General features: G+C 39.1%; 1 protein-coding gene across 3 annotated transcripts; it reads left to right on the forward strand.

Moving 5' to 3' along the window:
- The first annotated feature begins 2,455 nt into the window (after positions 1 to 2,455).
- LOC104121137 (nuclear transcription factor Y subunit A-7-like) lies at positions 2,456 to 8,168 on the forward strand. 3 transcript variants are annotated; one of them, XM_070181222.1, is made up of 7 exons: positions 2,456 to 2,615; positions 4,519 to 4,892; positions 5,286 to 5,398; positions 5,474 to 5,545; positions 6,062 to 6,223; positions 6,319 to 6,466; positions 7,625 to 7,780. In XM_070181222.1, exons 2-7 carry the CDS (start codon positions 4,583 to 4,585, stop codon positions 7,636 to 7,638), a joined length of 819 nt encoding a protein of 272 aa, XP_070037323.1. In that variant the 5' UTR covers positions 2,456 to 2,615; positions 4,519 to 4,582; the 3' UTR covers positions 7,639 to 7,780. The 3 variants fall into 3 exon arrangements, with proteins under 3 accessions (XP_070037323.1, XP_009631356.1, XP_070037322.1); XM_009633061.4 differs by lacking the exon at positions 6,319 to 6,466 and having other exon boundaries at positions 7,625 to 8,168; XM_070181221.1 differs by lacking the exons at positions 2,456 to 2,615; positions 6,319 to 6,466 and adding an exon at positions 2,931 to 4,142 and having other exon boundaries at positions 7,625 to 8,168.
- The last annotated feature ends 12,315 nt before the right edge of the window (positions 8,169 to 20,483 follow it).

Genomic DNA, 20,483 nt, shown 5'->3' on the forward strand with positions numbered 1-20,483 from the left:
TCAAATTGCCACTATTATCCTTAACCCCGCGGTAGGCGCAAAACTGTTTACCCTAAAAAAACGGACAACAATTGAATTTATTTATGGTTATAAGGATATGTGGATTAATTCAATACAAGTGATTAATGACGTTAGATTAAGCAAATAAAAGATGTAATAAATGGCCAAACCAATGATATGGGTGATTCCGAGCTCGGGTGGTAGCTTGATGAGGAACCTGCCCTCGATCCCAAGCTTGTACTTATGAAGAACTTAAGAATAGAAATAAGAACTTTGAACAACAAAGAGAATTGAAATAAATCACCTTGATATGCGTGTTACAATGTGTCCCATGAATAGTAAGCTTTCCCCTTTATATAGTAGGGGAGTTTTACCCTAAGTACAATTCTAATAAAGGTAAAAATCTTATATTTCGCTAATCACTTATTTTCTGCCGAGATTCACGTCGTGATATCCGGTTGGGTACGGATATCGTAGCCCATTGTTAGTCGTGTGTAACTATTTGATAATGCTCTTCGAAGTCTCAATCCTCGAACCAGACCCGGAGGATATGCCCCCGATATTCCCGAGGACAGGTGTTTTGCCCGAGCCCCGATACAAGGGGCTGCTCGCTCTGACTCTGATTCATTATGATCACGTTCCAACTCCGTTTGACTCTCCGAAAAATCGAGTCATTCAGTGGGCTCGATTTTACACGTATACATGTATATATAACCAATACATGCATAAATTAAACGATAATTTCTGTATTATTTTATATGAAAGCATGAGAGGTTAACCATGTCGGGCCAGAAGAGAGGTAGAGGGAGGCCTAAGAAGTACATGGGAGAGGTGATTAGGTGGCAGGACATGCCACTACTTCAGCTTACCAATGATATGACTCTCTATAAGAAGGTGTGGAGGTCGAGAATTAGGATTGTGGGTTGACAGGTAGTCGAGAGCTTCTTCTAGTCTTACCAGTATTATGGGTACTATTCTTGTTTTTTCTAGTCCTAGCTCTTATTGTTACACGATGTATCATTCTTACCCGTATTATTGGTACTATTCTTGTACTTTAGCATTCCTAGATCATTGTCAATGCACAATAGGCCGTTTGTTTTTGTATTCTATTACTTTGTTATTGCTATTATCTGTTTATTGCTTTTTTTTTTTCCACTAGTCTTGAGCCGAAGGTCTAAGGCAGCGGTAATGTATGCGTACATATTATTCTTCCCAAACTCCACTTATGTAATTTCACTGAATTTGTAGTAGTAGTTGTTGTTGTTGTATTTTATATGAGATAGATGGTGGGATAAGTAATACATATATTACCAATACGTGAATAAGAGTATAATAAGTAGGCGTTTGGACATAAGAATTGTAAAATTCGAAAAAATGGTGAAAAAGTTTTTCAAGTGAAAATGGTATTTAAAATTTAGAGTTGTGTTTGGACATAAATTCCAGTTTGGGTTGTTTTTGAAGTTTTATGAGTGATTTGAGTGAAAATTTTGAAAAACAACTTTTTGGAGTTTTTCAAATTTTCAAAAATTTTTAAAATGCATCTTTAAGTGAAAATTGGAAATTTTATGAACAAACGCTGATTTCGAAAAAAAGTAAATTTTTTTTGAAAAAAACTTTCATCAAATTTTATGTCCAAACGGGCCCTAAGACAACAAAACCCTTTCAACAGGTGAATCTTAAATAATAATCCATGTATTATTTATTCACTATATAACAATTCATGTATTGTATCACAATCCTACGTATTATTTATAACTAAACCACAATCAAACGATATTAAACTATGGGTCATTGCCTCGTATGTGGGGCTTTTTGGTAAATAGGATCAATGGACGAACCAATAACCTTAATTATTTCGAAATTAATCCATTTAAAATTCGGATTGCGAAACACAATCCACAATTTACGAGCGTGTACCTCACACGTCCAAAAAAGAAAAAAGAGATAGGCCATGCAAATGAAGATTAAGCGCGTGACAGAAGTAATTACATTGGAACAGTAAAGGGCGGCTAAACACAGTGGGCAAGGACTAAAGTTATTATTTTAGTGTAACAAACAGCACAGTCGTCTGAGCCAATTAACACTCTCATCTTTTAATTTTAAAAAAAGAAAGAAGTCAGAAATGGTTAAAATTTTGAAAACTGATGATGCCATTTATGTGTTAGGGAGCTACTCTACTACTGTGTACTTAACTACTTTATTCTGTCGAACTTTAATGGATTTTTTTGACCTTTTTATAATATTTGATTTTTTTAAATATAAAAAAATAATTAATATTTTTTTCAAAAGTTATCTTTGGAGTAAATATACTACGAGTAATATGGTCAATTTTATTATTAATTAATATTAAAAAATAAATTATTTAATATATATGAAAATAGCAAAAAAAAAAAATTAATTAAAATAAACCGGGGAGTAGTATTTAGGATTTTCTTTTTAATTTTTAAACAGCAGATGCAACAACTTTTTTATTAGTACTATCTCTTTTAGAGAGAGAAAGGTAAAGAGAGAGAGAGAGAGAGAGTTTGAAGGAAGGGAACATGCTTAATTTCATCCCAACAGGCGACTCTTGTATTTATTTTCCTTTCTTTTCCTAATCTTACCGATCCCAAAAGGTATTTCTCCATTTCTTTAATTTAAAGTTTTCCCACTTATTTATCCTACTTCTGTGTTTTTTTCTCTCTTACTTCAAGTTCTGAGATGATTACATATTTTCATATACGTAGAATTGTATTTTTCTTCTTCTCTTCTTATTATTAGTCATGTTTTTTGTTTGTTTCTGTTTTGCTATTTGGTTTGCCGTAAAACTTACTCTTTTGGGTATTATCTCTGTGTTCTCCACTTCTGCTTATTAAATGTTGAATGCATGTGGTTAGTTTTCTGCTAATGGTTATGCAACTGTAAAATTAAAGGGAAAATAATGGGTAAAGTTATTATCTTTACTTTAATCTGTGGTGTTTATGGTTGGATACAAACTGGGATTTTGACTTCAGGTTCATATAGTAGTCTGTTTTGGGTATATCAGGTAACTTAACAAGATGGAATTTTGGAATGGTGTCTGTTATGTAAAAGAGATCTACTATTTTCTTTGACTTTTCTTCTCAGCTACTGTTGTTGAGTTTCTATTCTTGGTCCTCCTCCTTTTTCTTCTTCTTCTGATGCTCAGTGTCCTGATATTTGAAAACAGTATTCTTCTGGTAAGCTGGGTTTCCTGGTTTTTGTGTGTGGGGGCCGCAGAAATTTTTGCGCTTTCAACATTTAATATACATGTATAAAAAGTAATTTTTGATTTATATATATATTATAATTTTCCGACGAAGTGTGTTCAACTGACCACCTTGGTGTATGTGGCCGCTCCATGGTGTATTGTTGGGGGAATAGCGCACGCCAAAAAAAGGAAATAAATAGGATTTCAGGCCTTGTCCATTTTTCTGAATTTTCTCTTTTTTGTAATTTGTCATTAATTGGACTTATGGTTAGTTGGAGCTGTATTGATGAGTATTAAAGATGCATGGGGATTTGGTAGTTCTGTGTTTTTTCTGATGATGGAACTTTAGGCCTGCTGTATAAACTAAAATGACAACGTACTTTCTTCTTTATTCATAGCTCCCGTCAACCACCTCAGTACATATGATTAAATTCTTGTTAAATAATCAAGTCTTTGTATGGCAAGTTTGGCCACCTTGATTGATTTGTGGTTTAACTTGAATTTCCATGTTTTTAGTTAGAAGCTGGGCTCTTAAGGGTAGCTCAATATTAGCCCTATAATAAAATCAGAGGCGGAGCTAGGATTTGAAGTTATTGGGTTCGGAGTTCTACCCTTTTTATATGATTGAGTTCAAGAATTTGTACCTATTCAATGGATTTCTTAAGATAAATATATGGTTTGCACTAAAGTTACTGGGTTCGGTCGAACCCGTTACCGAAACTCTAGCTCCGCCCCTGAATAAAATGTTATTTTGACAGCAATTTGAATAAAGGAGAAGAGATCTTGTGTTCTTTTGAGAGTGCATAAAATAGCATGTATCTTGTGGATGTTATAATTTTTTTGGGGGAGGGGGATCCTAAAGTTGAAGACTAATGTACCTTCGAAATTTTGATGCCGAGGGTCGATTGCAAACAACATCTCTTATCTTCACAAGGTAAGGGTAAGGTCTGGGTACACACTACCCTCCCCAGACCCCACAGTGTGAGATAATACTGAGTATGTTATTGTTGTTGTTGTTGTAAGTTTGGTATCTTGAAGCTGCTTAGTGTTTACATGAGAGTTTGAATATCCTCTGGGCAAGTTGCTTGAATGGATATCATGGAGTTGCGCAAGATGTTAAGATGCCAATTGTAAATGGTGTTAAAACTTTAATGCTACTTTATGCACTAAAGCAGTCATTTTAAGCGATCAAGAGAAAGTATCAAGTTTAATTTGATTTATTTGCCTCGCTGCTCTATTATGTTATGAGTGTTCTTTATTTAGTTTAATATGTTATGCTTTTCTTTTTTCATTTTTGGTCAATTGTGCAGCCTGCTACTCGTCTTTGTTGTTTCACCGGATTATGCCTAGGAAAAATTATGTGTGGACTAGCAAATGGCTATTCGAGCTCAAGCTTTACCAAATAGAAGCTTAGAACAAACTCCCACCTGCTTTGTGCCTCATTTTGCTGTCAATAATTCAACATGGTGGAGTTCCAATGAAGTACAGTCTTCACAGTCTCTTTCGAAAAATTTAACCTCTGAAGTGGTATTTCTACCTCCGCCCTGTCAGCAGATGAAGTTTCTTGGTCTGGAATTACAAGGCGACGACTCACACTCTACCCAATCAAATAGTAACCCCCCGCTAGAAGTGACTGCTTGGGGGAAAACAGGTTCTCAAGATCAATGCACTTCTTCTGGATCTGGTACATATACTTGCACGTTATTAACCTTTGCAACTCTCTTCAGTGAATCTTTTGGACTTTACAATTTCACTATAATCATATAATGACTGCTGTTAGTACCACTTCAGTAAGGAGTGAAAGCACATCTCAATTTGTTTAGAAGTTCTTTACTTAATGTTACTACATTTACAACATGATCTTTTTATAAGATAGTGACTCACTTGTGCTGGCGATGGCTGAATGCTATATAAGAAAGTTATTTAGTCTAGTATTGATAACTTTATGAAAATATATACTATATATTACAGACACTTCTACTACCAATTTGTCTCTAAACAGAATTTAACTATTCCTCAGATAGTTTATTTGCTATTAGCACTGGAGTACGTTTACGACTTGTTTTGCTTTTCTCAGTTCACGATGAGAACTACAAAAGGCATAAACAAGCTCAAATCAAGCCTATTTCTTTTATTAGAAATCCAGAATATACTACTGATTGTTCACAAAGTGAAATGGCCCATTCAATTGTAAGTTCCTGCTATCCAAGGATATTTTGCTTTAACTTTTGTAGTAAACTAATCTATCAAAATTTATTGTTGCAGAGCCACGCTCCTTTTGGTTACTCCGACCCCTATCTCAGTGGCTTATATGCTGCTTATGGACCTCATGTTTTTGTGAGTACTGTAATGTTGTCTGTGCCTCTCGTATTGCTTATTTTTCAGTTTCTTTTCTTCTTTCCCTACTAGATCACTTTTCGTCATTGCCGATATATAAAATAAAAGGTGATCCGTTAACATTTGTAGTCTTTTTGACATATCAAGTCTTGATTTATGAATATGAGAGAAGGCTAAATACACTTTAACTCTTTTATGTTTTTGCAATGACATCGTATTGGCATGTTTTCTTATCTTACCTGTCCTCAATTAATCTTGATTTTTCTATATCTTTCTATCCTTGTGTGAATGATGTTTTAAAACTTCAAGTTGTTTGATTTTACTGAAGTTGTGTTTCATCCTTTAGCCTGAAAGAGAACATACATTGTATGTAGGAAGTATCATTGTTTTGCGACTTGTAAGGGCATTATTTGTGTTCTGAGTCAAGCTTCAAACACTTGATTCAATCTATGCACTAGGTGTTTTTGACTGTACTAGTCTCGCTATAGTTTTAATTATGACGTTTGACCAATTCAGCCTCAAATGATGGGCATAGCACCTGCCCGCCTCCCACTACCCCTCGATCTTGCAGAAGATGGACCGATTTATGTAAATGCAAAACAGTATCATGGGATCTTAAGGAGAAGACAGATACGTGCTAAGCTTGAGGCTCAAAACAAACTTGTCAAAGCTAGAAAGGTACATGTTACTTTTCGTCTTTTCCCATGTTTTAGTAGTGAAGCAAGTTCAAATCTGTTTGTCTGAGTTGATTTTCTGCCAATGCACTACGCTAGGATACCAACTGGGGAAGACAGATAGACTGGAGAGTTTCTTCACATTTACTGTTAACTTGGGAATGTATGAATCCTCCAAAATGCACTAACTTTTGGAGGATCCGTCACGCACCCAACGGCATTTCGAAAAGTCCGAGCAACATAGATGGTGTGTTAAGAGTTTCTCAAGCTGGTCAATAATGCCTATCTTGTCTAACTACGAAGAGATAAAGGTTTTTAGTACCATGTTTACAGATTGAAGCAACTCAAGTGTGACTAAGGGTGACAAGTGGGCCAGTCCAGGCCCGGTGCCCGGTTTTAGTGGGTCTGGGCCGGTCCTATGATTTGGGCCCGCCAGACCCGGGACCATTTAGCTCGTCCGGAACCGGATCGGTCCCTTAGCGGGCCAAACGGTCCCAACGTTTTTTTTTTTTTTAATTTAAAAATATAGCCGTTGGGCTGTCAAAAATAGCCGTTGGCTATTTATAAAATAGCCGTTGGCTATTTATAAAATAGCCATTTAACCCCCCAAACTTTGTTTTAATCCCAAACTTTTTATAATTACACTTTTCCCTATTTTCAACTATAAATACCCCATCATTCTTTCATTTTTTCTTACAAAATCATCCATTTATCATAATCTCTCTCTAATTTTCTTCTATAATTGCTACTATTGTTTACTTTATTGTTACTAAGTGTATAGTATATAAGCTATATAAGATGTATATATAGTTTATCGAACATAGCTTTTATATATATATATATATATATTTTTTTTTTTTTAACATCCGTTTGTCTCTAATATCTATTTAATATTTTTTTTAAAAACATATATATGTTGGGCCCACTTAGCCCGTTTAGCCCGCGGGTCGGGATCGTTTAGTCCGGGACCAAACGGTCCCGGTCCTGGGCCAGTCCTTACAAAAAGCCCGTTTAGCCCGGGCCCGTTTGTCCCGGGACCATTTGGACCAGTCCACTTGGCCCGTTTAGGCTCAGGACCGGCCCACTTGCCAGCCCTAAGTGTGAGAATAAACTGGACTAATTATTAGCATCATGCAACTGTGCATGTTGTGTAGTCCCTACCAATGGTCTCTTCTATTATAAGCTTAAACCTTCTTCTTTTAGCAAATATTATAAGCTTAAACTTGCTATAACTTCTAATTTTCAATCTACATTGGGCTTAATCAACCTTGACAAGGTAGGGGTAAAGTCTGCGCACACGTTACCCTCCCCAGATCTTACATATGGGATTACACCGGCTTTGTTATTGTTGTTGTTGTAGTATTGCGCTTAATCTACTTTCATTTTCCTTGTTGACTGCATACAGCCGTATCTTCATGAATCACGGCATCTTCACGCGGTCAAGAGGGTTAGAGGGTCCGGAGGGCGTTTTCTTAGCACAAAGAAGGTTCAAGAATCAATTCCAAACGACCATATTAACTCGAGTTCTTCTCTGGACTTGGTTACACGTGAGGCTCACACTTCCGCTTTCTTGAGCGTCCGACAGGATGCTGCGCATAACGGCGTCATTTTCCAGCAGCAGCAGCATGATCACAGGGCCTCAAGTTTATCCTCTCACTTGGCTGTTTCCATGCAAAGTAGTAGGAGTACTGGCATTTCATGAAAATGTGACTATATGTACTCACAGTTGTCTGGTGATTCAAGTTTCAACTCACTGGCGGGCAATTCATCCTTGGCTTTTTACGCTTACTGTTACGTCGTCCTGGTTACTCTAAATTTTTTATAAGGTCTTCTCTGGTTATTCTAATTATCAGCTGGATTTCCACTTTTGTAATGGTACTTTTGGTTGAACTCTAGGTGCTTTGAACCAAACTTTTTGGGAAGTTCTAAAGTTCTCTCGTTATGTTTAATGGATCTTTCTACCATATAGTATGTAGTATAGTAACTTATCCTCGTACCCCCCTTCCACCTCTTCAAAAAACAAAATGACGCTGCAGTGTTTAAGTCAAATAAATGAATGTAAGAACACATGGTTTGCACGTAAACTTTTATTATTTAATCATATTATATACAGGTAAAAATCGAGCTCATGATACACTCCGACCTCCAACGTGGTAAAACGAGCTCGAGATATGATTGTGAAGGATCGGAATCGAAGCAAGGGTCTCAACGAGTTAGAGTTCGGGTGCCGATTGTCTGCCCTCGAGAATATCGAGGTCATGATTTGAGATCGATCCAAGCACTGAGAGTCTTCGGAGAACATTGTCGGGCAATCAAGCACGACCAACAGAAGGTCGTAATATCCGCGACCGGCTGGATATCATGGCGTGGATCTCGGTAAGTATCGATGTAGAACCAACAATCAGTTAAACAGAAGATTTTTTTTACCTTTAATAGAGTTGTACTTAGAGTAGGATTACCCTACTATATAAAGAGGAGGGGGGGGGGGGGAGAGTCTGATAATTCATTAAGCACATTGTAACATGCATTCCAAGGCAATATACTATTATTTTCACTGTTATTCTAAGCTATTTTTTTTTCATTCATCAATATCGCCCACCGTGAGCCTGGATCGAGGGTGAATATTTCAATAAAGCTGGAATCATCCTCGTGTGGTTTGAATTTACTGTATTTCTATTTAGTCATTCTAACCCAATTTATCGTTTTGTATCAAATTAATCCGTGTATCCTTAAAATCACTTACAAATTTAATTGTTATCCGATTTTGAGGGTAAACAGTTTGGCGCCCACCTGGAGCTATGGATAATAGTGGCAATTTGATACAAATTTCCATAACACACCCTACTTCACATTTATTCTTTGAAGTGTCTTTGATTTCAGGTCAACGTTTAAAATGTCAAATTCCCAATCTGCCCCTCTAAGCACGAATGCTGAGTCTAGCCACCATGGCAAAAACAACAACAAGGCGCCCGATAACGAGGTTCCCTTTGCCGATCCCAAATGAATTCCGGCCACGGACCCGATAGACGCCAACTCACATATGTCCATCAACACGAACTTGCCTACCGATCCTGAGAACAGCATCCGCGGGGGAGTCATCTCGGCAACCCAAAATACTCGTGATGGTGAAGGAGATAGGATCAACTTACGGGTGATCTTCGAAATGCTGCAGGCCCAACAGACAGCGATAGCCCAACTGCAGAACCAAAGTCACGCTCCCAGTAAGGTTGAGTCCGAATCATCTCGGGTAAACACTCGCATAAATGAACCAGCCGCAGATAGGTCAAACGAAGCTAAACCCACGACCAACCCTGAGATTGAAGGTGGAGACCTACAACTCCAGGGTCGATCAAATCCCCGAAGCACCACCGATATTGAAGGGCCTAAATTCCAAAATGTTTGTTCAGAAACCTTTTCCTCCGAGCGCAGCCCCGAAGTCGATCCCAAAAAGGTTCCGCATGCCTGCAATTCCTAAGTACAACGGAACAACTGACCCAAATGAACATGTGACCTCGTACACGTGCGCCATCAAGGGGAACGACTTAGAAGATGATGAGATCGAATTTGTCCTGCTGAAAATGTTCGGAGAGACCTTGTCAAAAGGAGCTATGATATGGTATCACAACTTACCCCCCTAATTCTATTGACTCGTTTGCTATGCTTGCAGATGCTTTTGTAAAAGCGCACGCCGGAGTCATCAAGGTCAAAACCAGGAAGTCGGACCTTTTTAAGGTAAAGCAAAGAGATAACGAGATGCTCAGGGAGTTCGTGTCAAGGTTTCAAATGGAACGGATGGACCTGCTGCCGGTGGCAGACGATTGTGCCGTTCAGCCCCTCACCCAAGGACTCAATACTCGAAGCTCGTTGTCTTCGCAGCAGTTGAAGCAAAATCTGGTAGAATATCCGGCTGTAACTTGGGCCGATGTGCATAACCGATATCAATCAAAAATTAGGGTCGAAGATGATCAACTTGGGGTCCTTCTGGGTATGTTTATCCTGTCCGAGCTAGTGACAGATCCAAAAGAGACATTGATCAAGAACTAAGGTTAAGTATGGATCAGTATCAACCGTACAAAGGTGATAGTAGGGGTAACAGGTCTGGACGAAACACTGTGAGAAATGAAAGGAGAAGCGATCAGAGTCAAAATAAGCAGGGACTCATGAGCAAAAACGATTTTGACAGGCCCATTGGGCCTAAGGAAGCGCTGAGGTTATCGGAGTACAACTTCAACGTCGATATTGCTGCTGTCGTATCCGCCATCGGACGCATCAAAGACACCAAGTGGCCTCGACCTCTATAGTCCGATCCAGCCCAAAGGGAAACCAACTTTATATGTTAATATCATGGCACACACGGCCACATAACAGAGGATTGTCGACAGTTGAGAGAGGAAGTAGCCTGATTATTCAACAACGGACATCTTCGGGAGTTTCTGAGTGATCGAGCCAAAAATCATTTCCGAAATAGAAATTCTAGCAAGCAGATCGAGCAGGAGGAACCTCAACACGTCATTAACCTGATTATCGGTGGGGTCGACGTTCTCCAGGGGCCGATGTTAAAACGCACCAAAGTATCGATTACGAGGGAAAAATGGACTCGAGATTACGTACCAGAAGGAACCGTGTCCTTCAACGTCGAGGACGCTGAAGGCATCGTGCAACCCCACAATGATTAAGTCTCGAGTTAAACGTGTGTTAATTGATCCAGGTAGCTCAGCCAATATCATTAGATTGAGGTTCTTGGAACAACTAGGTCTACAAGACCAAATCGTGCCTGCAGTCAGGGTTCTAAACGGATTCAACATGGCATGTGAGACCACTAAAGGGGAGATAACATTTCCAGTGAACACCGCCGGAACCATTCAGGAAACAAAGTTCTGTGCGATCGAAGGAGACATGAGGTACAATGCTCTGTTCGGGAAATCATGGATTCACAACATGAGGGCAGTGCCCTTGACGCTGCACCAGGTGTTGAAATTCTCGACGCCAGGAGGAATTAAAATAGTTTACGGAGAACAACCGGTCGCAAAAGAGATGTTCGCAATCAACGAGGTGACCCCGGTATCCACACTTTCGATATCGAAGGGTATGAGCCTGGTGGCTAAAGACGAAACCAAATAGCAATTACCGATACTAGCTTCGATGGAACCGGAGAAGAAGGGGATGGATGAGGACGAAGACTACAGAGTTCCCAAGTCTTTCATAGTCCCCGATGATTCTGACGTCACCAAATCAACAGTCGAAGAACTGGAGCAAGTCTATGATGACCCAAAAGGCCATCTTATGTTTTAGAACTCGAATCTGTGCTCTTAAGCCTTTAAAAACTCATTTTTACCCTCCTCGATTTGCGTTCACAGTCCACGCAGGTTTCCGAAAAGCTTTTATGTTGAAAATTGATGAAAATAAGAATTTATGCCTTAAAAGTTGATTTTAGTTGACTTCGATCAAAGGTTTTGGTAAACGGGCCCAGATCCGTGTTTTGACGGTCCCAGTGGGTCCGTATCGAATTATGGGACCTGGGCGTATACCCAGAATCGAATTCGCAGGTCCCTAGCTCAACTTATGAATTTTTGATGAAAATTAAAAGTCTAAAAATTAATTGTTTTTAAGAATTGATTGATGTTTGGCATTGTTAGTGTCGGGTCCGTATTCTGGTTTCGGAGCTCGGTACAAGTTCATTATGATATTTAAGACTTATCTGTGAAATTTGGTGAGAAACAGAGTTGATTTGACGTGATGTGAACGTCCAATTGAGAAGATATGAATTTTAAAGTGGTCTTGAGAATTTCATTTGTTTTGGTGCTAAATTCGTAGTTCTAGGTGTTATTTTGACGATTTGATCGCACGAGCAAGTTCGTATGATGTGTTTAGACTTGTGTGCATGTTTGGTTTGGAGCCCCGAGGGCTCGGGTGAGTTTCGGATAGACCACGAGATGTTTTGGACTTTGAAAATCTGGTATTTTGCTGCAGCAGGTGTTCTGGCATTTCCTTCTTCGCGTTCGCGAAGAGTAAACTAGGCAGCTGAAGATTTCTTCTTCGCGAACGCGAAACGATCGGGGCGTTACTCTTCGCGAACGCGAGCTGGGTCTCGCGAACGCATAGGCTTGGCAGCCAGTACCCTTCGCGAATGCGACAGTGCTTTCGCGAACGCGATGAACACTGTCACCCAGCGCTAACAAAATTCAAAAACGGGATTTTAGCCAAAAAATTATTTTCTCAAAAACCAAACGGTGAGTGGCAATTTTGCAAGAGCCATTTCTACCCCAAATTGTTGGTAAGTGATTCTAAACCATTTTCTTTCAATTACCCATTACATTTCTTGAATTTTCAACCTAAACTCTAGAGTTTTCATGGTAGAATTAGGGGTTAGGGTAGAAACTAGGGATTTGGGGATTTAGACCTCGATTTGAGGTCGGATTCCAATACCAATTCTATATTCGGGCTCAGGGATGAATGGGTAAAAGGATTTTAGTCCGAACATCGGATTTTGACCAAGCGGGCCCGGGGTCGATTTTTTGACTTTTTGGAGGAAAAATTTGGGAAATTTAATTCATGAAATATAATTGATTCCTTTAGCAATATTTGATATTGTTGAATCATTTTTGAATAGATACGAGTGGTTTGGAGATGAATTCCAAAGGAGAATCTGTGATTGAGAATTAAGTGGTCTTCAGAGCAAGGTAAGTATCGTGTCTAACTTTGGCTTGAGGGAATAGGTATTATGTGTTCATTTGCTACGTGTTTGGTTGTTAAATACGATGTATAGGTGAGGTGACGAGCATATATGCGTCGTTGTCGAGTCATATCATGCGAGTGAAATTCTATTCTTGTCTATTTTGTAGCCTTAAATTCTACTATCCATGCTTATCGGGTTATTTAAAATGATGGTTGACTCATATCTGGTTTCACTGAGATTTGGTAACTTTCGAATATTGATTCAAGGTTGAGATTAGATTGTACTATTGATTATGAGTAAAATACTGGTTTCTTTGTGATACTCTTATCTATCCGTTGTTATTGATTTTGTGATTGGTGAGGAGGAGTGTAAAGCACGAAGGGTGATGCCGTGCATGCATTATTTATATTGTGAGGAAGAGTGTAAAGCACGAAGGGTGATGCCGTGCATGCATTATTTATATTGTGAGGAAGAGTGTAAAGCACGAAGAGTTATGTCGTGTATATTATGAGAGGTTTAATGCACGAAGGGTGATGCCGTGCCGTTATATTTCTTTATTTGGTGAGGTTGAGAGTAAAAGCACGAAGGGTGATGCAGTGCTGTTTTCCTTGCTGTTTTAATTGCTCAATTCGTTTAAGGATTTTCGGTTTAATTCTGTCTTTTCATTATTCTCACTCTTTATGTCGTATTTCCCCACTGTATGTTCCCTTCCCATTATTTCTGCGTTATTTCTTTATTTACTGTTATTGCCACTAGCATGATTATACTGTTCAGGTTATATGTGGGTGTCTTGTCCTAGCCTCTTCACTACTTCGCCGAGGTTAGGCTCGACACTTACCAGTACATGGGGTCGGTTGTACTGATGCTGCACTCTGCACTTTCCTTGCAGACTTTGATACCGGCTCAGGTTGATCGTGATTTTGCTATTAGTCCGCTGTCCGGAGACTCAAGGTAGATCTGTCGGCGTTTACAGACCTTGAAGTCCCCGTATACTTTTTATGTCACTGTTGTTTTCTTTCATTCAGATAGTTGTATTTCTTTCAGACTATTACTTGTAGTAAATTCTAGAATGTCCGTGAATTGTGACTCCAGATCCGGGTGGTAGTAATTAATACAGTTTTATAAAATTTTGCACCTCTTATATTTCATCTTAGCTAATTATTGTTATTTACTGAATGAAAATAAGGAATTGGTTTAACGATTTTCTAATGTTGGCTTGCCTAGCAAGTGAAATGTTAGGCGCCATCACGGTCCCGTCGGTGGGAAATTTTGGGTCGTGACAGTTGGTATCAGAGCAAACTTAGTAGAGTATGAAGGATCGGTACGGAGACGTCTGTACTTATCTCTCAGAGGCTATGAAGTTTAGGAACAATATCACTTATTTCATTCCTTATCGTGCGACATTGGTTTTTGCTTGAAACATATATCTCGTATTCCTTTGTATCCACTTGTGTATGACATTGCGCACTCGGTATCAGTTGTTCGTTGACAGTTCGTGATGCCGCAGATGAACTACGAGGGAGCTAGAGATGCTCAAACAATGCCTCAACGTGTGATTCCGACTGAAGATACGGACGTATAAAGAGATCACCCAGTGAATAATGTAGGGGGGGGAGGTGAAACATACCTTGGCATCTGGTTGATTTATACGAGTCGTCAAGGTTAGTATTATGGACCATCGGACGTGGCGAACTATGACTTCGCGCTGAGTGGGGGAGTCCACTATCAATGAATGGATTGCGAGTCATGTGTTATATCAGTTTTGGCCTAAAATGTATATATGTGGTACTGAAAGGTTCTTCCAAAATTTACATGTGTTTAAGGCCTGATATTTTGTAGAGGATAAGGTTGGGACTTGCGGTATGTCCGCCTCTATAATAATCTTATACTTCAATACCAAAGGAGTTAGAGAAACAACATTAAATTTACAAAAGGTTTATTCAACGTGGACGTCATGGTTGCGGATTTTGGGATGCTTCGGAGGAAGTACAGTGGTTGACAAGATTCTGGATTATGTGGTTTGTGCCAAGATTTGTTTGTATGGAGCTCTACTTTTGTGATCGTTGTGTATAAAATAGGGGTAAGGGTTACCTCTGAGAAGAATCGAAGAGTATGTTAAGAAATGGGTCAGCTCAACAGTGTTGAGACATCATAACAAAAGAACAAATTGGCCTTGGGAGAGATAATTCTCCACAGGTGTCCGTGGCAAGCCTATGAAGAGGGCAGACCAGTCAATACAACACCGCCCACTTGGCTCGGTTCTCAGAAATACTTTTGAAAGAGTTTGTTTCCCGGACTCTCCGTAATGCATGGCGCATAGGGTTTGAACGATTGCGTCAGGTCACTATGACGGTGTCATAATATGTCATCCGGTTTAATAAGTTAGCCTGTCATATTCCTACTTTGCTTCCTACAGCCAGAGAGCGAGTCCACAGACTCATTAAAAAGGACTTAATTATGATCGTAAAATTTTGTATTACTCGGGAGCTTCAGGCTGATACTTCATTTCCACTAGTGGTAGAAATTGCCACGATATTAGAACGTGTTCGGGGTGAGGAAAAAGCAAACTAAGGAGACCAAGACGTCTCGAGGTTTTGAGGGATTCAGTGGATTCTACTCTGCGAGTATAAATCATTATGGCGGGGGCTCGGGTAGTCGGCCAGTCCAGTTCGCACATCAGATTAATCGAGGTGCTCCAGTAAGTTCTTTTAATGCACCACTAACATAAGTGTCCTACGATGGTCATTCTAGTTATCTGGCACAGACTCAGTATGAGCAGCCAAACCCACAAATGGATTGTTATGAATGCGGTGATACTAGGCACATCATGAGAAAATTGTCCCAAACTTGGGAGATGCATATTTCATCAAAGCACTCAGGCTACGTTCCCCGTTACAGTTACTACACCACCCACACGACCAGTTAAGGGTGGAGGACATGCGGGTAGAAGGCGTCCTAGAGGTGGAGACCCAACCATTGTTATATTTTTTTTATGGTATGGTAGAGGTCATTACATCAGATGGTGTCGTTATAGGTATGACCTTGATTTAAAATAAAGGAATAGTTTTCTTAACTTGATTCGGTTCTGAGTATCGAGACGAGTCCTCCTATTTTGCTCCACTTAGGAGTGGTCTTCGTAATTCTATAATATACTTATATGTCTACTTCTGTTTGGAGGTTTTATGGAGATCACTACACCTATCATTCCATGATGGACTCTAATAAGATCTGTGTAACGACTCGGCCGGTCATTTTGAGAATTTAAGTCTCGTTAGGAGGCATAAGGCCTTGAGCAGCTTCATATTATGTGTATTGACTTGCGTGCGTGGTTGAATTCAGTTACCTGATGTTTCAGAGTGATTTGGGACACTTAGTCCCTAAAACGGAAGCTTAAGTCTTAGGATTTTGACCATTGTCAGAACTATATGAAGACGACCCCGGAATGGAGTTACGTCTGTTCCATTAGCTCTGTTGGGTGATTTTGGACTTAGGAGCCTGTTCGGACTGTAAATCCGAGGTCTGTAGCTAATTTAGGCTTGAAATGGCGAAAGTCGAATTTTTGGAGATTTAGACCGGAAGTGGACATTTTTATATCGGGGTCAGAATGCGTTTCCGAGAGTTGAAACAACTCTGTTATGTTATTTGGGACTTGCCTGCAAAATTTGATATCATTCCGGGTTGATTTGATAGGTTTCGGCACGTGTTTTAGAAGTTGAAAGATTTGAAATTTATAAGTTCGATTCATAGTGCGATGCATAGTTTCATCGTTAGTTGATGTGATTTTAGGGCTCGACTAAGTTCGTATGGTGTTTTGGGATTGGTTGGTATGTTCGGTTGAGGTCCCGGGGGCCTTGGGGGTGAGTTTCGGGTGCTTAACGGATTAAAAGTTTGATTTGTGTTACCGCTACGTCTTTAGGCTTCTGGTATTTTCGCACCTGCGGTGATGAGACCGCAGGTGCGGGAGCGCACATGCAGAGAGGCAAGCGCAGAAGCGGAAAAGTGGAGGAGTGCCAGGGGTCGCAGGTGCAAGGAAAATTCCGCATCTGCGATGCCCGCAGATGCGAAGATTGAGGCACATGTGCGAGAAGTGTTGGACTTGACAGTCTCAGCAGGTGTGGAGAAATTGTGCGCAGCAGCGGCTCTGCAGAAGCGGATTTTGGCGCGCAGAAGCGAGAGGAAAGTGCAGGTGCGGTTTGGACGTGCGCACCTGCGGTCGCGCAGATGCGGCTAATTATACGCAGGTGCGGTCACGCCTGGGCAGAAAAGAGAAATTCAAGGGTTTGGTTTCATTCTTCGTTTTTGGACTTGAGAGCTCGGAATTTGGCGATTTTTCAAGGGATTTTCAGAGGAAGTTTTGGGATAATGATTCCTAACTCGTTTTTGGTTGTATTGCATTATTCTATAGTTGTTTTCTCCATTTAGTTTCAGATTTTTGGGGTTGGAATTGGGAAAAAAATTGGAAGAACTTCTTCAATAAAGATTTCGAGTTTTGAAAGGGAATTTGTGGTCGGATTTGAGTAATTCTTATATGGTTAGACTCGTGAGTGAATGTGTATTCATATTTGTTGATTTTTACCTGATTTTGTGACGTGGGCCCGAGTCAACTTTTTAGGAAAAATTTCAAAATTTTTGTTAAAATATTAATTTCATTAATTAGGAGTAAGGGTGGCATGTGGGCCGGTTAGGAACGGGACCGGCCCAGGACCGCAAGCCCAAATGGGCGGTGGGCCTAAACGGTCCTAACCTGATAGGACCGGGACCGTGGAGAGGTGGACTGGGTAGTGGGCCGGTTCTATAGGGGAGGCCCACGAGTCCGGGACCGGCTGAGAAGTGGGCCGGTTCAAGTGGTCCTAAACGGGCCTATCCGGGCCCAACGGATAATTTAAAAAAAAATAAAATTTGACCGTTTGGCCATTTAAAAATTAGCCGTTTTGTCTGCCAAAATAGCCGTTGGCTATTTGCAAAATAGCCATTTAACCCCCTAAACTTTGTTTTAACCCCAAACTTTTTATAATTACACTTTTCCCTATTTTCAACTATAAATACCCCCTCATTCTTTCATTTTTCTCACAAAATCATCAATCTCTCTCTAATATTCTTCTATAATTACTTACTTAATTGTTACATTTTGTGCAAAATTGTGAAGTTGGTGAATTGAAGTCTTGAAGTCTTCAACGATAATTAATTTTCAACAAGTTGTTCGTCAATTCGGTAAACTCGTTCCAACTCTTAAGTTTTAATATTATAGTTTTGTTTGTTTTATTTACTTTGCTTGATTAATTAAGATGGCTTATTCCTTAAAAAACATGTTTAGTAAAAATAAGGAAAAATCCAAGAGTGGTGAATCTAGTGGCCAATCTGTTCCTCCTCCACTTCCCCCAGCTCCCCGACCCAAACCTGTTACCCGTCCTGCACCTCCTATTCTTGATAGCGATAATAGTTTATTACAATTTACCGAGAGTCAATTTTGCCATAATATTGCACCCGGTGAACAATTAAACCATGAATATATGAATGCTCTTTATGGTAATCCAACTATTGATGCAAATGATGATGAAGAAATAGATTTTGATGAAACGCAACCGGATGATGATACACCCACTAGTCCTGCTTCTGAAGTTAACCCAACTAATAATAATCCAAATGATTCCCCGTCTGACCCTCTTGTTATTACCCCTACTTTTTCTAGACAACCTTCTAAATAGGCAGAAACATCTCTTGTTTGGCCATTTTTTTACTCAACTAAGAGAAAAAAATAGGGCTAAGTGTAAAACTTGTGGTAAAGAGTTAGTTTAAAGCTAGATATTTTTGTATGAAAGCTTTGGCCGAGGGGACAAGTGCACCTAGTCAGGCTGACCTTAGTACCGGGTCAAATCAATTTCAACCGGGAATTAACACTGTTACCGGTGATATTTTATATTATGATCCAAAAAAAGATCGGGAAGAATTGGCAAAAATGGTTATTGTTATGTGCTTACCCTATAGTTTTCCTTCTAACCCTCACTTTGTACAATATATTAGAAAAGTTTATAATCCTACTTATAAAGGTTTTCCTCGCACAACCGTAAAGAGCATTATTTATAAATATAAACATGAATATGAACAATATTTGCGCTATTTATTTACTCATATAAATTGTCGTGTTGCTATTACAACTGATATTGGTAGAAGTGGTAATGACTGTGATTACCTTACTGTTACCAGTCATTGGATTGATGAGGATTGAATAATGCAAAAGCGCATTATTGCTTATAGAATAATTAATTCACGTCACACATGGCAGTTTATTTCTAGCACGATTATGGATATTTGTAGATATTTTTGCATTAATGATAAAATAATGTAAGTTTCAATGGATAATGCTACTAGTAACACAAATGATGTATCCTTGCTCACCACTACACTAAGTCGTGCATTTAGTAACATTTTTCATGTTAGATGTATTTGTCATATTTACCATTTAATTGTGGGTGATGGTATGCGAATTTTAAATGTTGAAATTGAAAAGGTTAAAATGGCTCTTAATTGACTTTTTATTCAAACCGTAAAGTAGACTTAGAGAATATTTTAAAAGATGTGATGAATTTGGCCTAAGAGAAAGAAAGGTTCCTAAACCTTGCCCGACTAGATGGAGTTATATGTATGAAAGTTTAGTTGTTGCATATGAATATAGAAACCCCATAAACTCAACGTATTTTGGCACATCTTGATTAGTTCCTTTTTCTTCTCAATGGTGGTATTAGCACCTTGTTGTGCTCATTCCATAGGGGGGAGGAAGACTAAGAAAGATATTGCCATATTTTTTATTGTTATAATAAAATTACAAGGCATTGCTTTGAATATCTTTTTACAATATTTTTGTTTTTAAATTTGAATTAAAAAAATAGTTCATAATTCTATAATTTACTATATATATATATATATATATATATATATATATATATATATATATATATATATATATATATATAGTATATCTTAAGATGTATACTATCGAATATGGCTTATATACTATGTATATATAGTATAGTATAGTATATATATATATATATATATATGTGACAATTCTATAATATAATTTACAAATTGCCTTAGATATTTTTATTACCATTTTTTTCTCTAACTTGTATAAAAAAAAATTAAAAAATAGAAAGTATCTGTTGGGCCCACTTAGGCCCGGGACCGTTAGTTTGTGGTCCCAGGACCGAGCCGGTTCCAACAAGAATCCCGCGAAACCCGGGACCGCTTAGGACCGGCCCACTTAGGACCGGGTCCGGCCCACATGCCACCCTTAATTAGATGAGTCTATTATCGTTGTATTCATGATATGCAATTGTGTTTGGTTAGATTTGGACCATTCAGAGTCGGATAATTGAGGAAAGGGCATTCTTACCGATTGTTTGAGCTTAGTTCGAGGTAAGTATCTTGCCTAACCTTGTGTGGGGGATTTCCCCTTTAGGATTTGAGTCTTCTATGTTGACTGTAGCCCGTGTGCACGAGGTGACGAGTGCGTGCACGAACTTATTTGTGGAAAGGTGGCCTTTTAGGGTTCTTAGGTCCTTGTATTCATTGGATACGCAGTTATTCT

This window comes from Nicotiana tomentosiformis, chromosome 7, assembly GCF_000390325.3.
Source record: "Nicotiana tomentosiformis chromosome 7, ASM39032v3, whole genome shotgun sequence".
Lineage (NCBI taxonomy): Eukaryota > Viridiplantae > Streptophyta > Magnoliopsida > Solanales > Solanaceae > Nicotiana > Nicotiana tomentosiformis.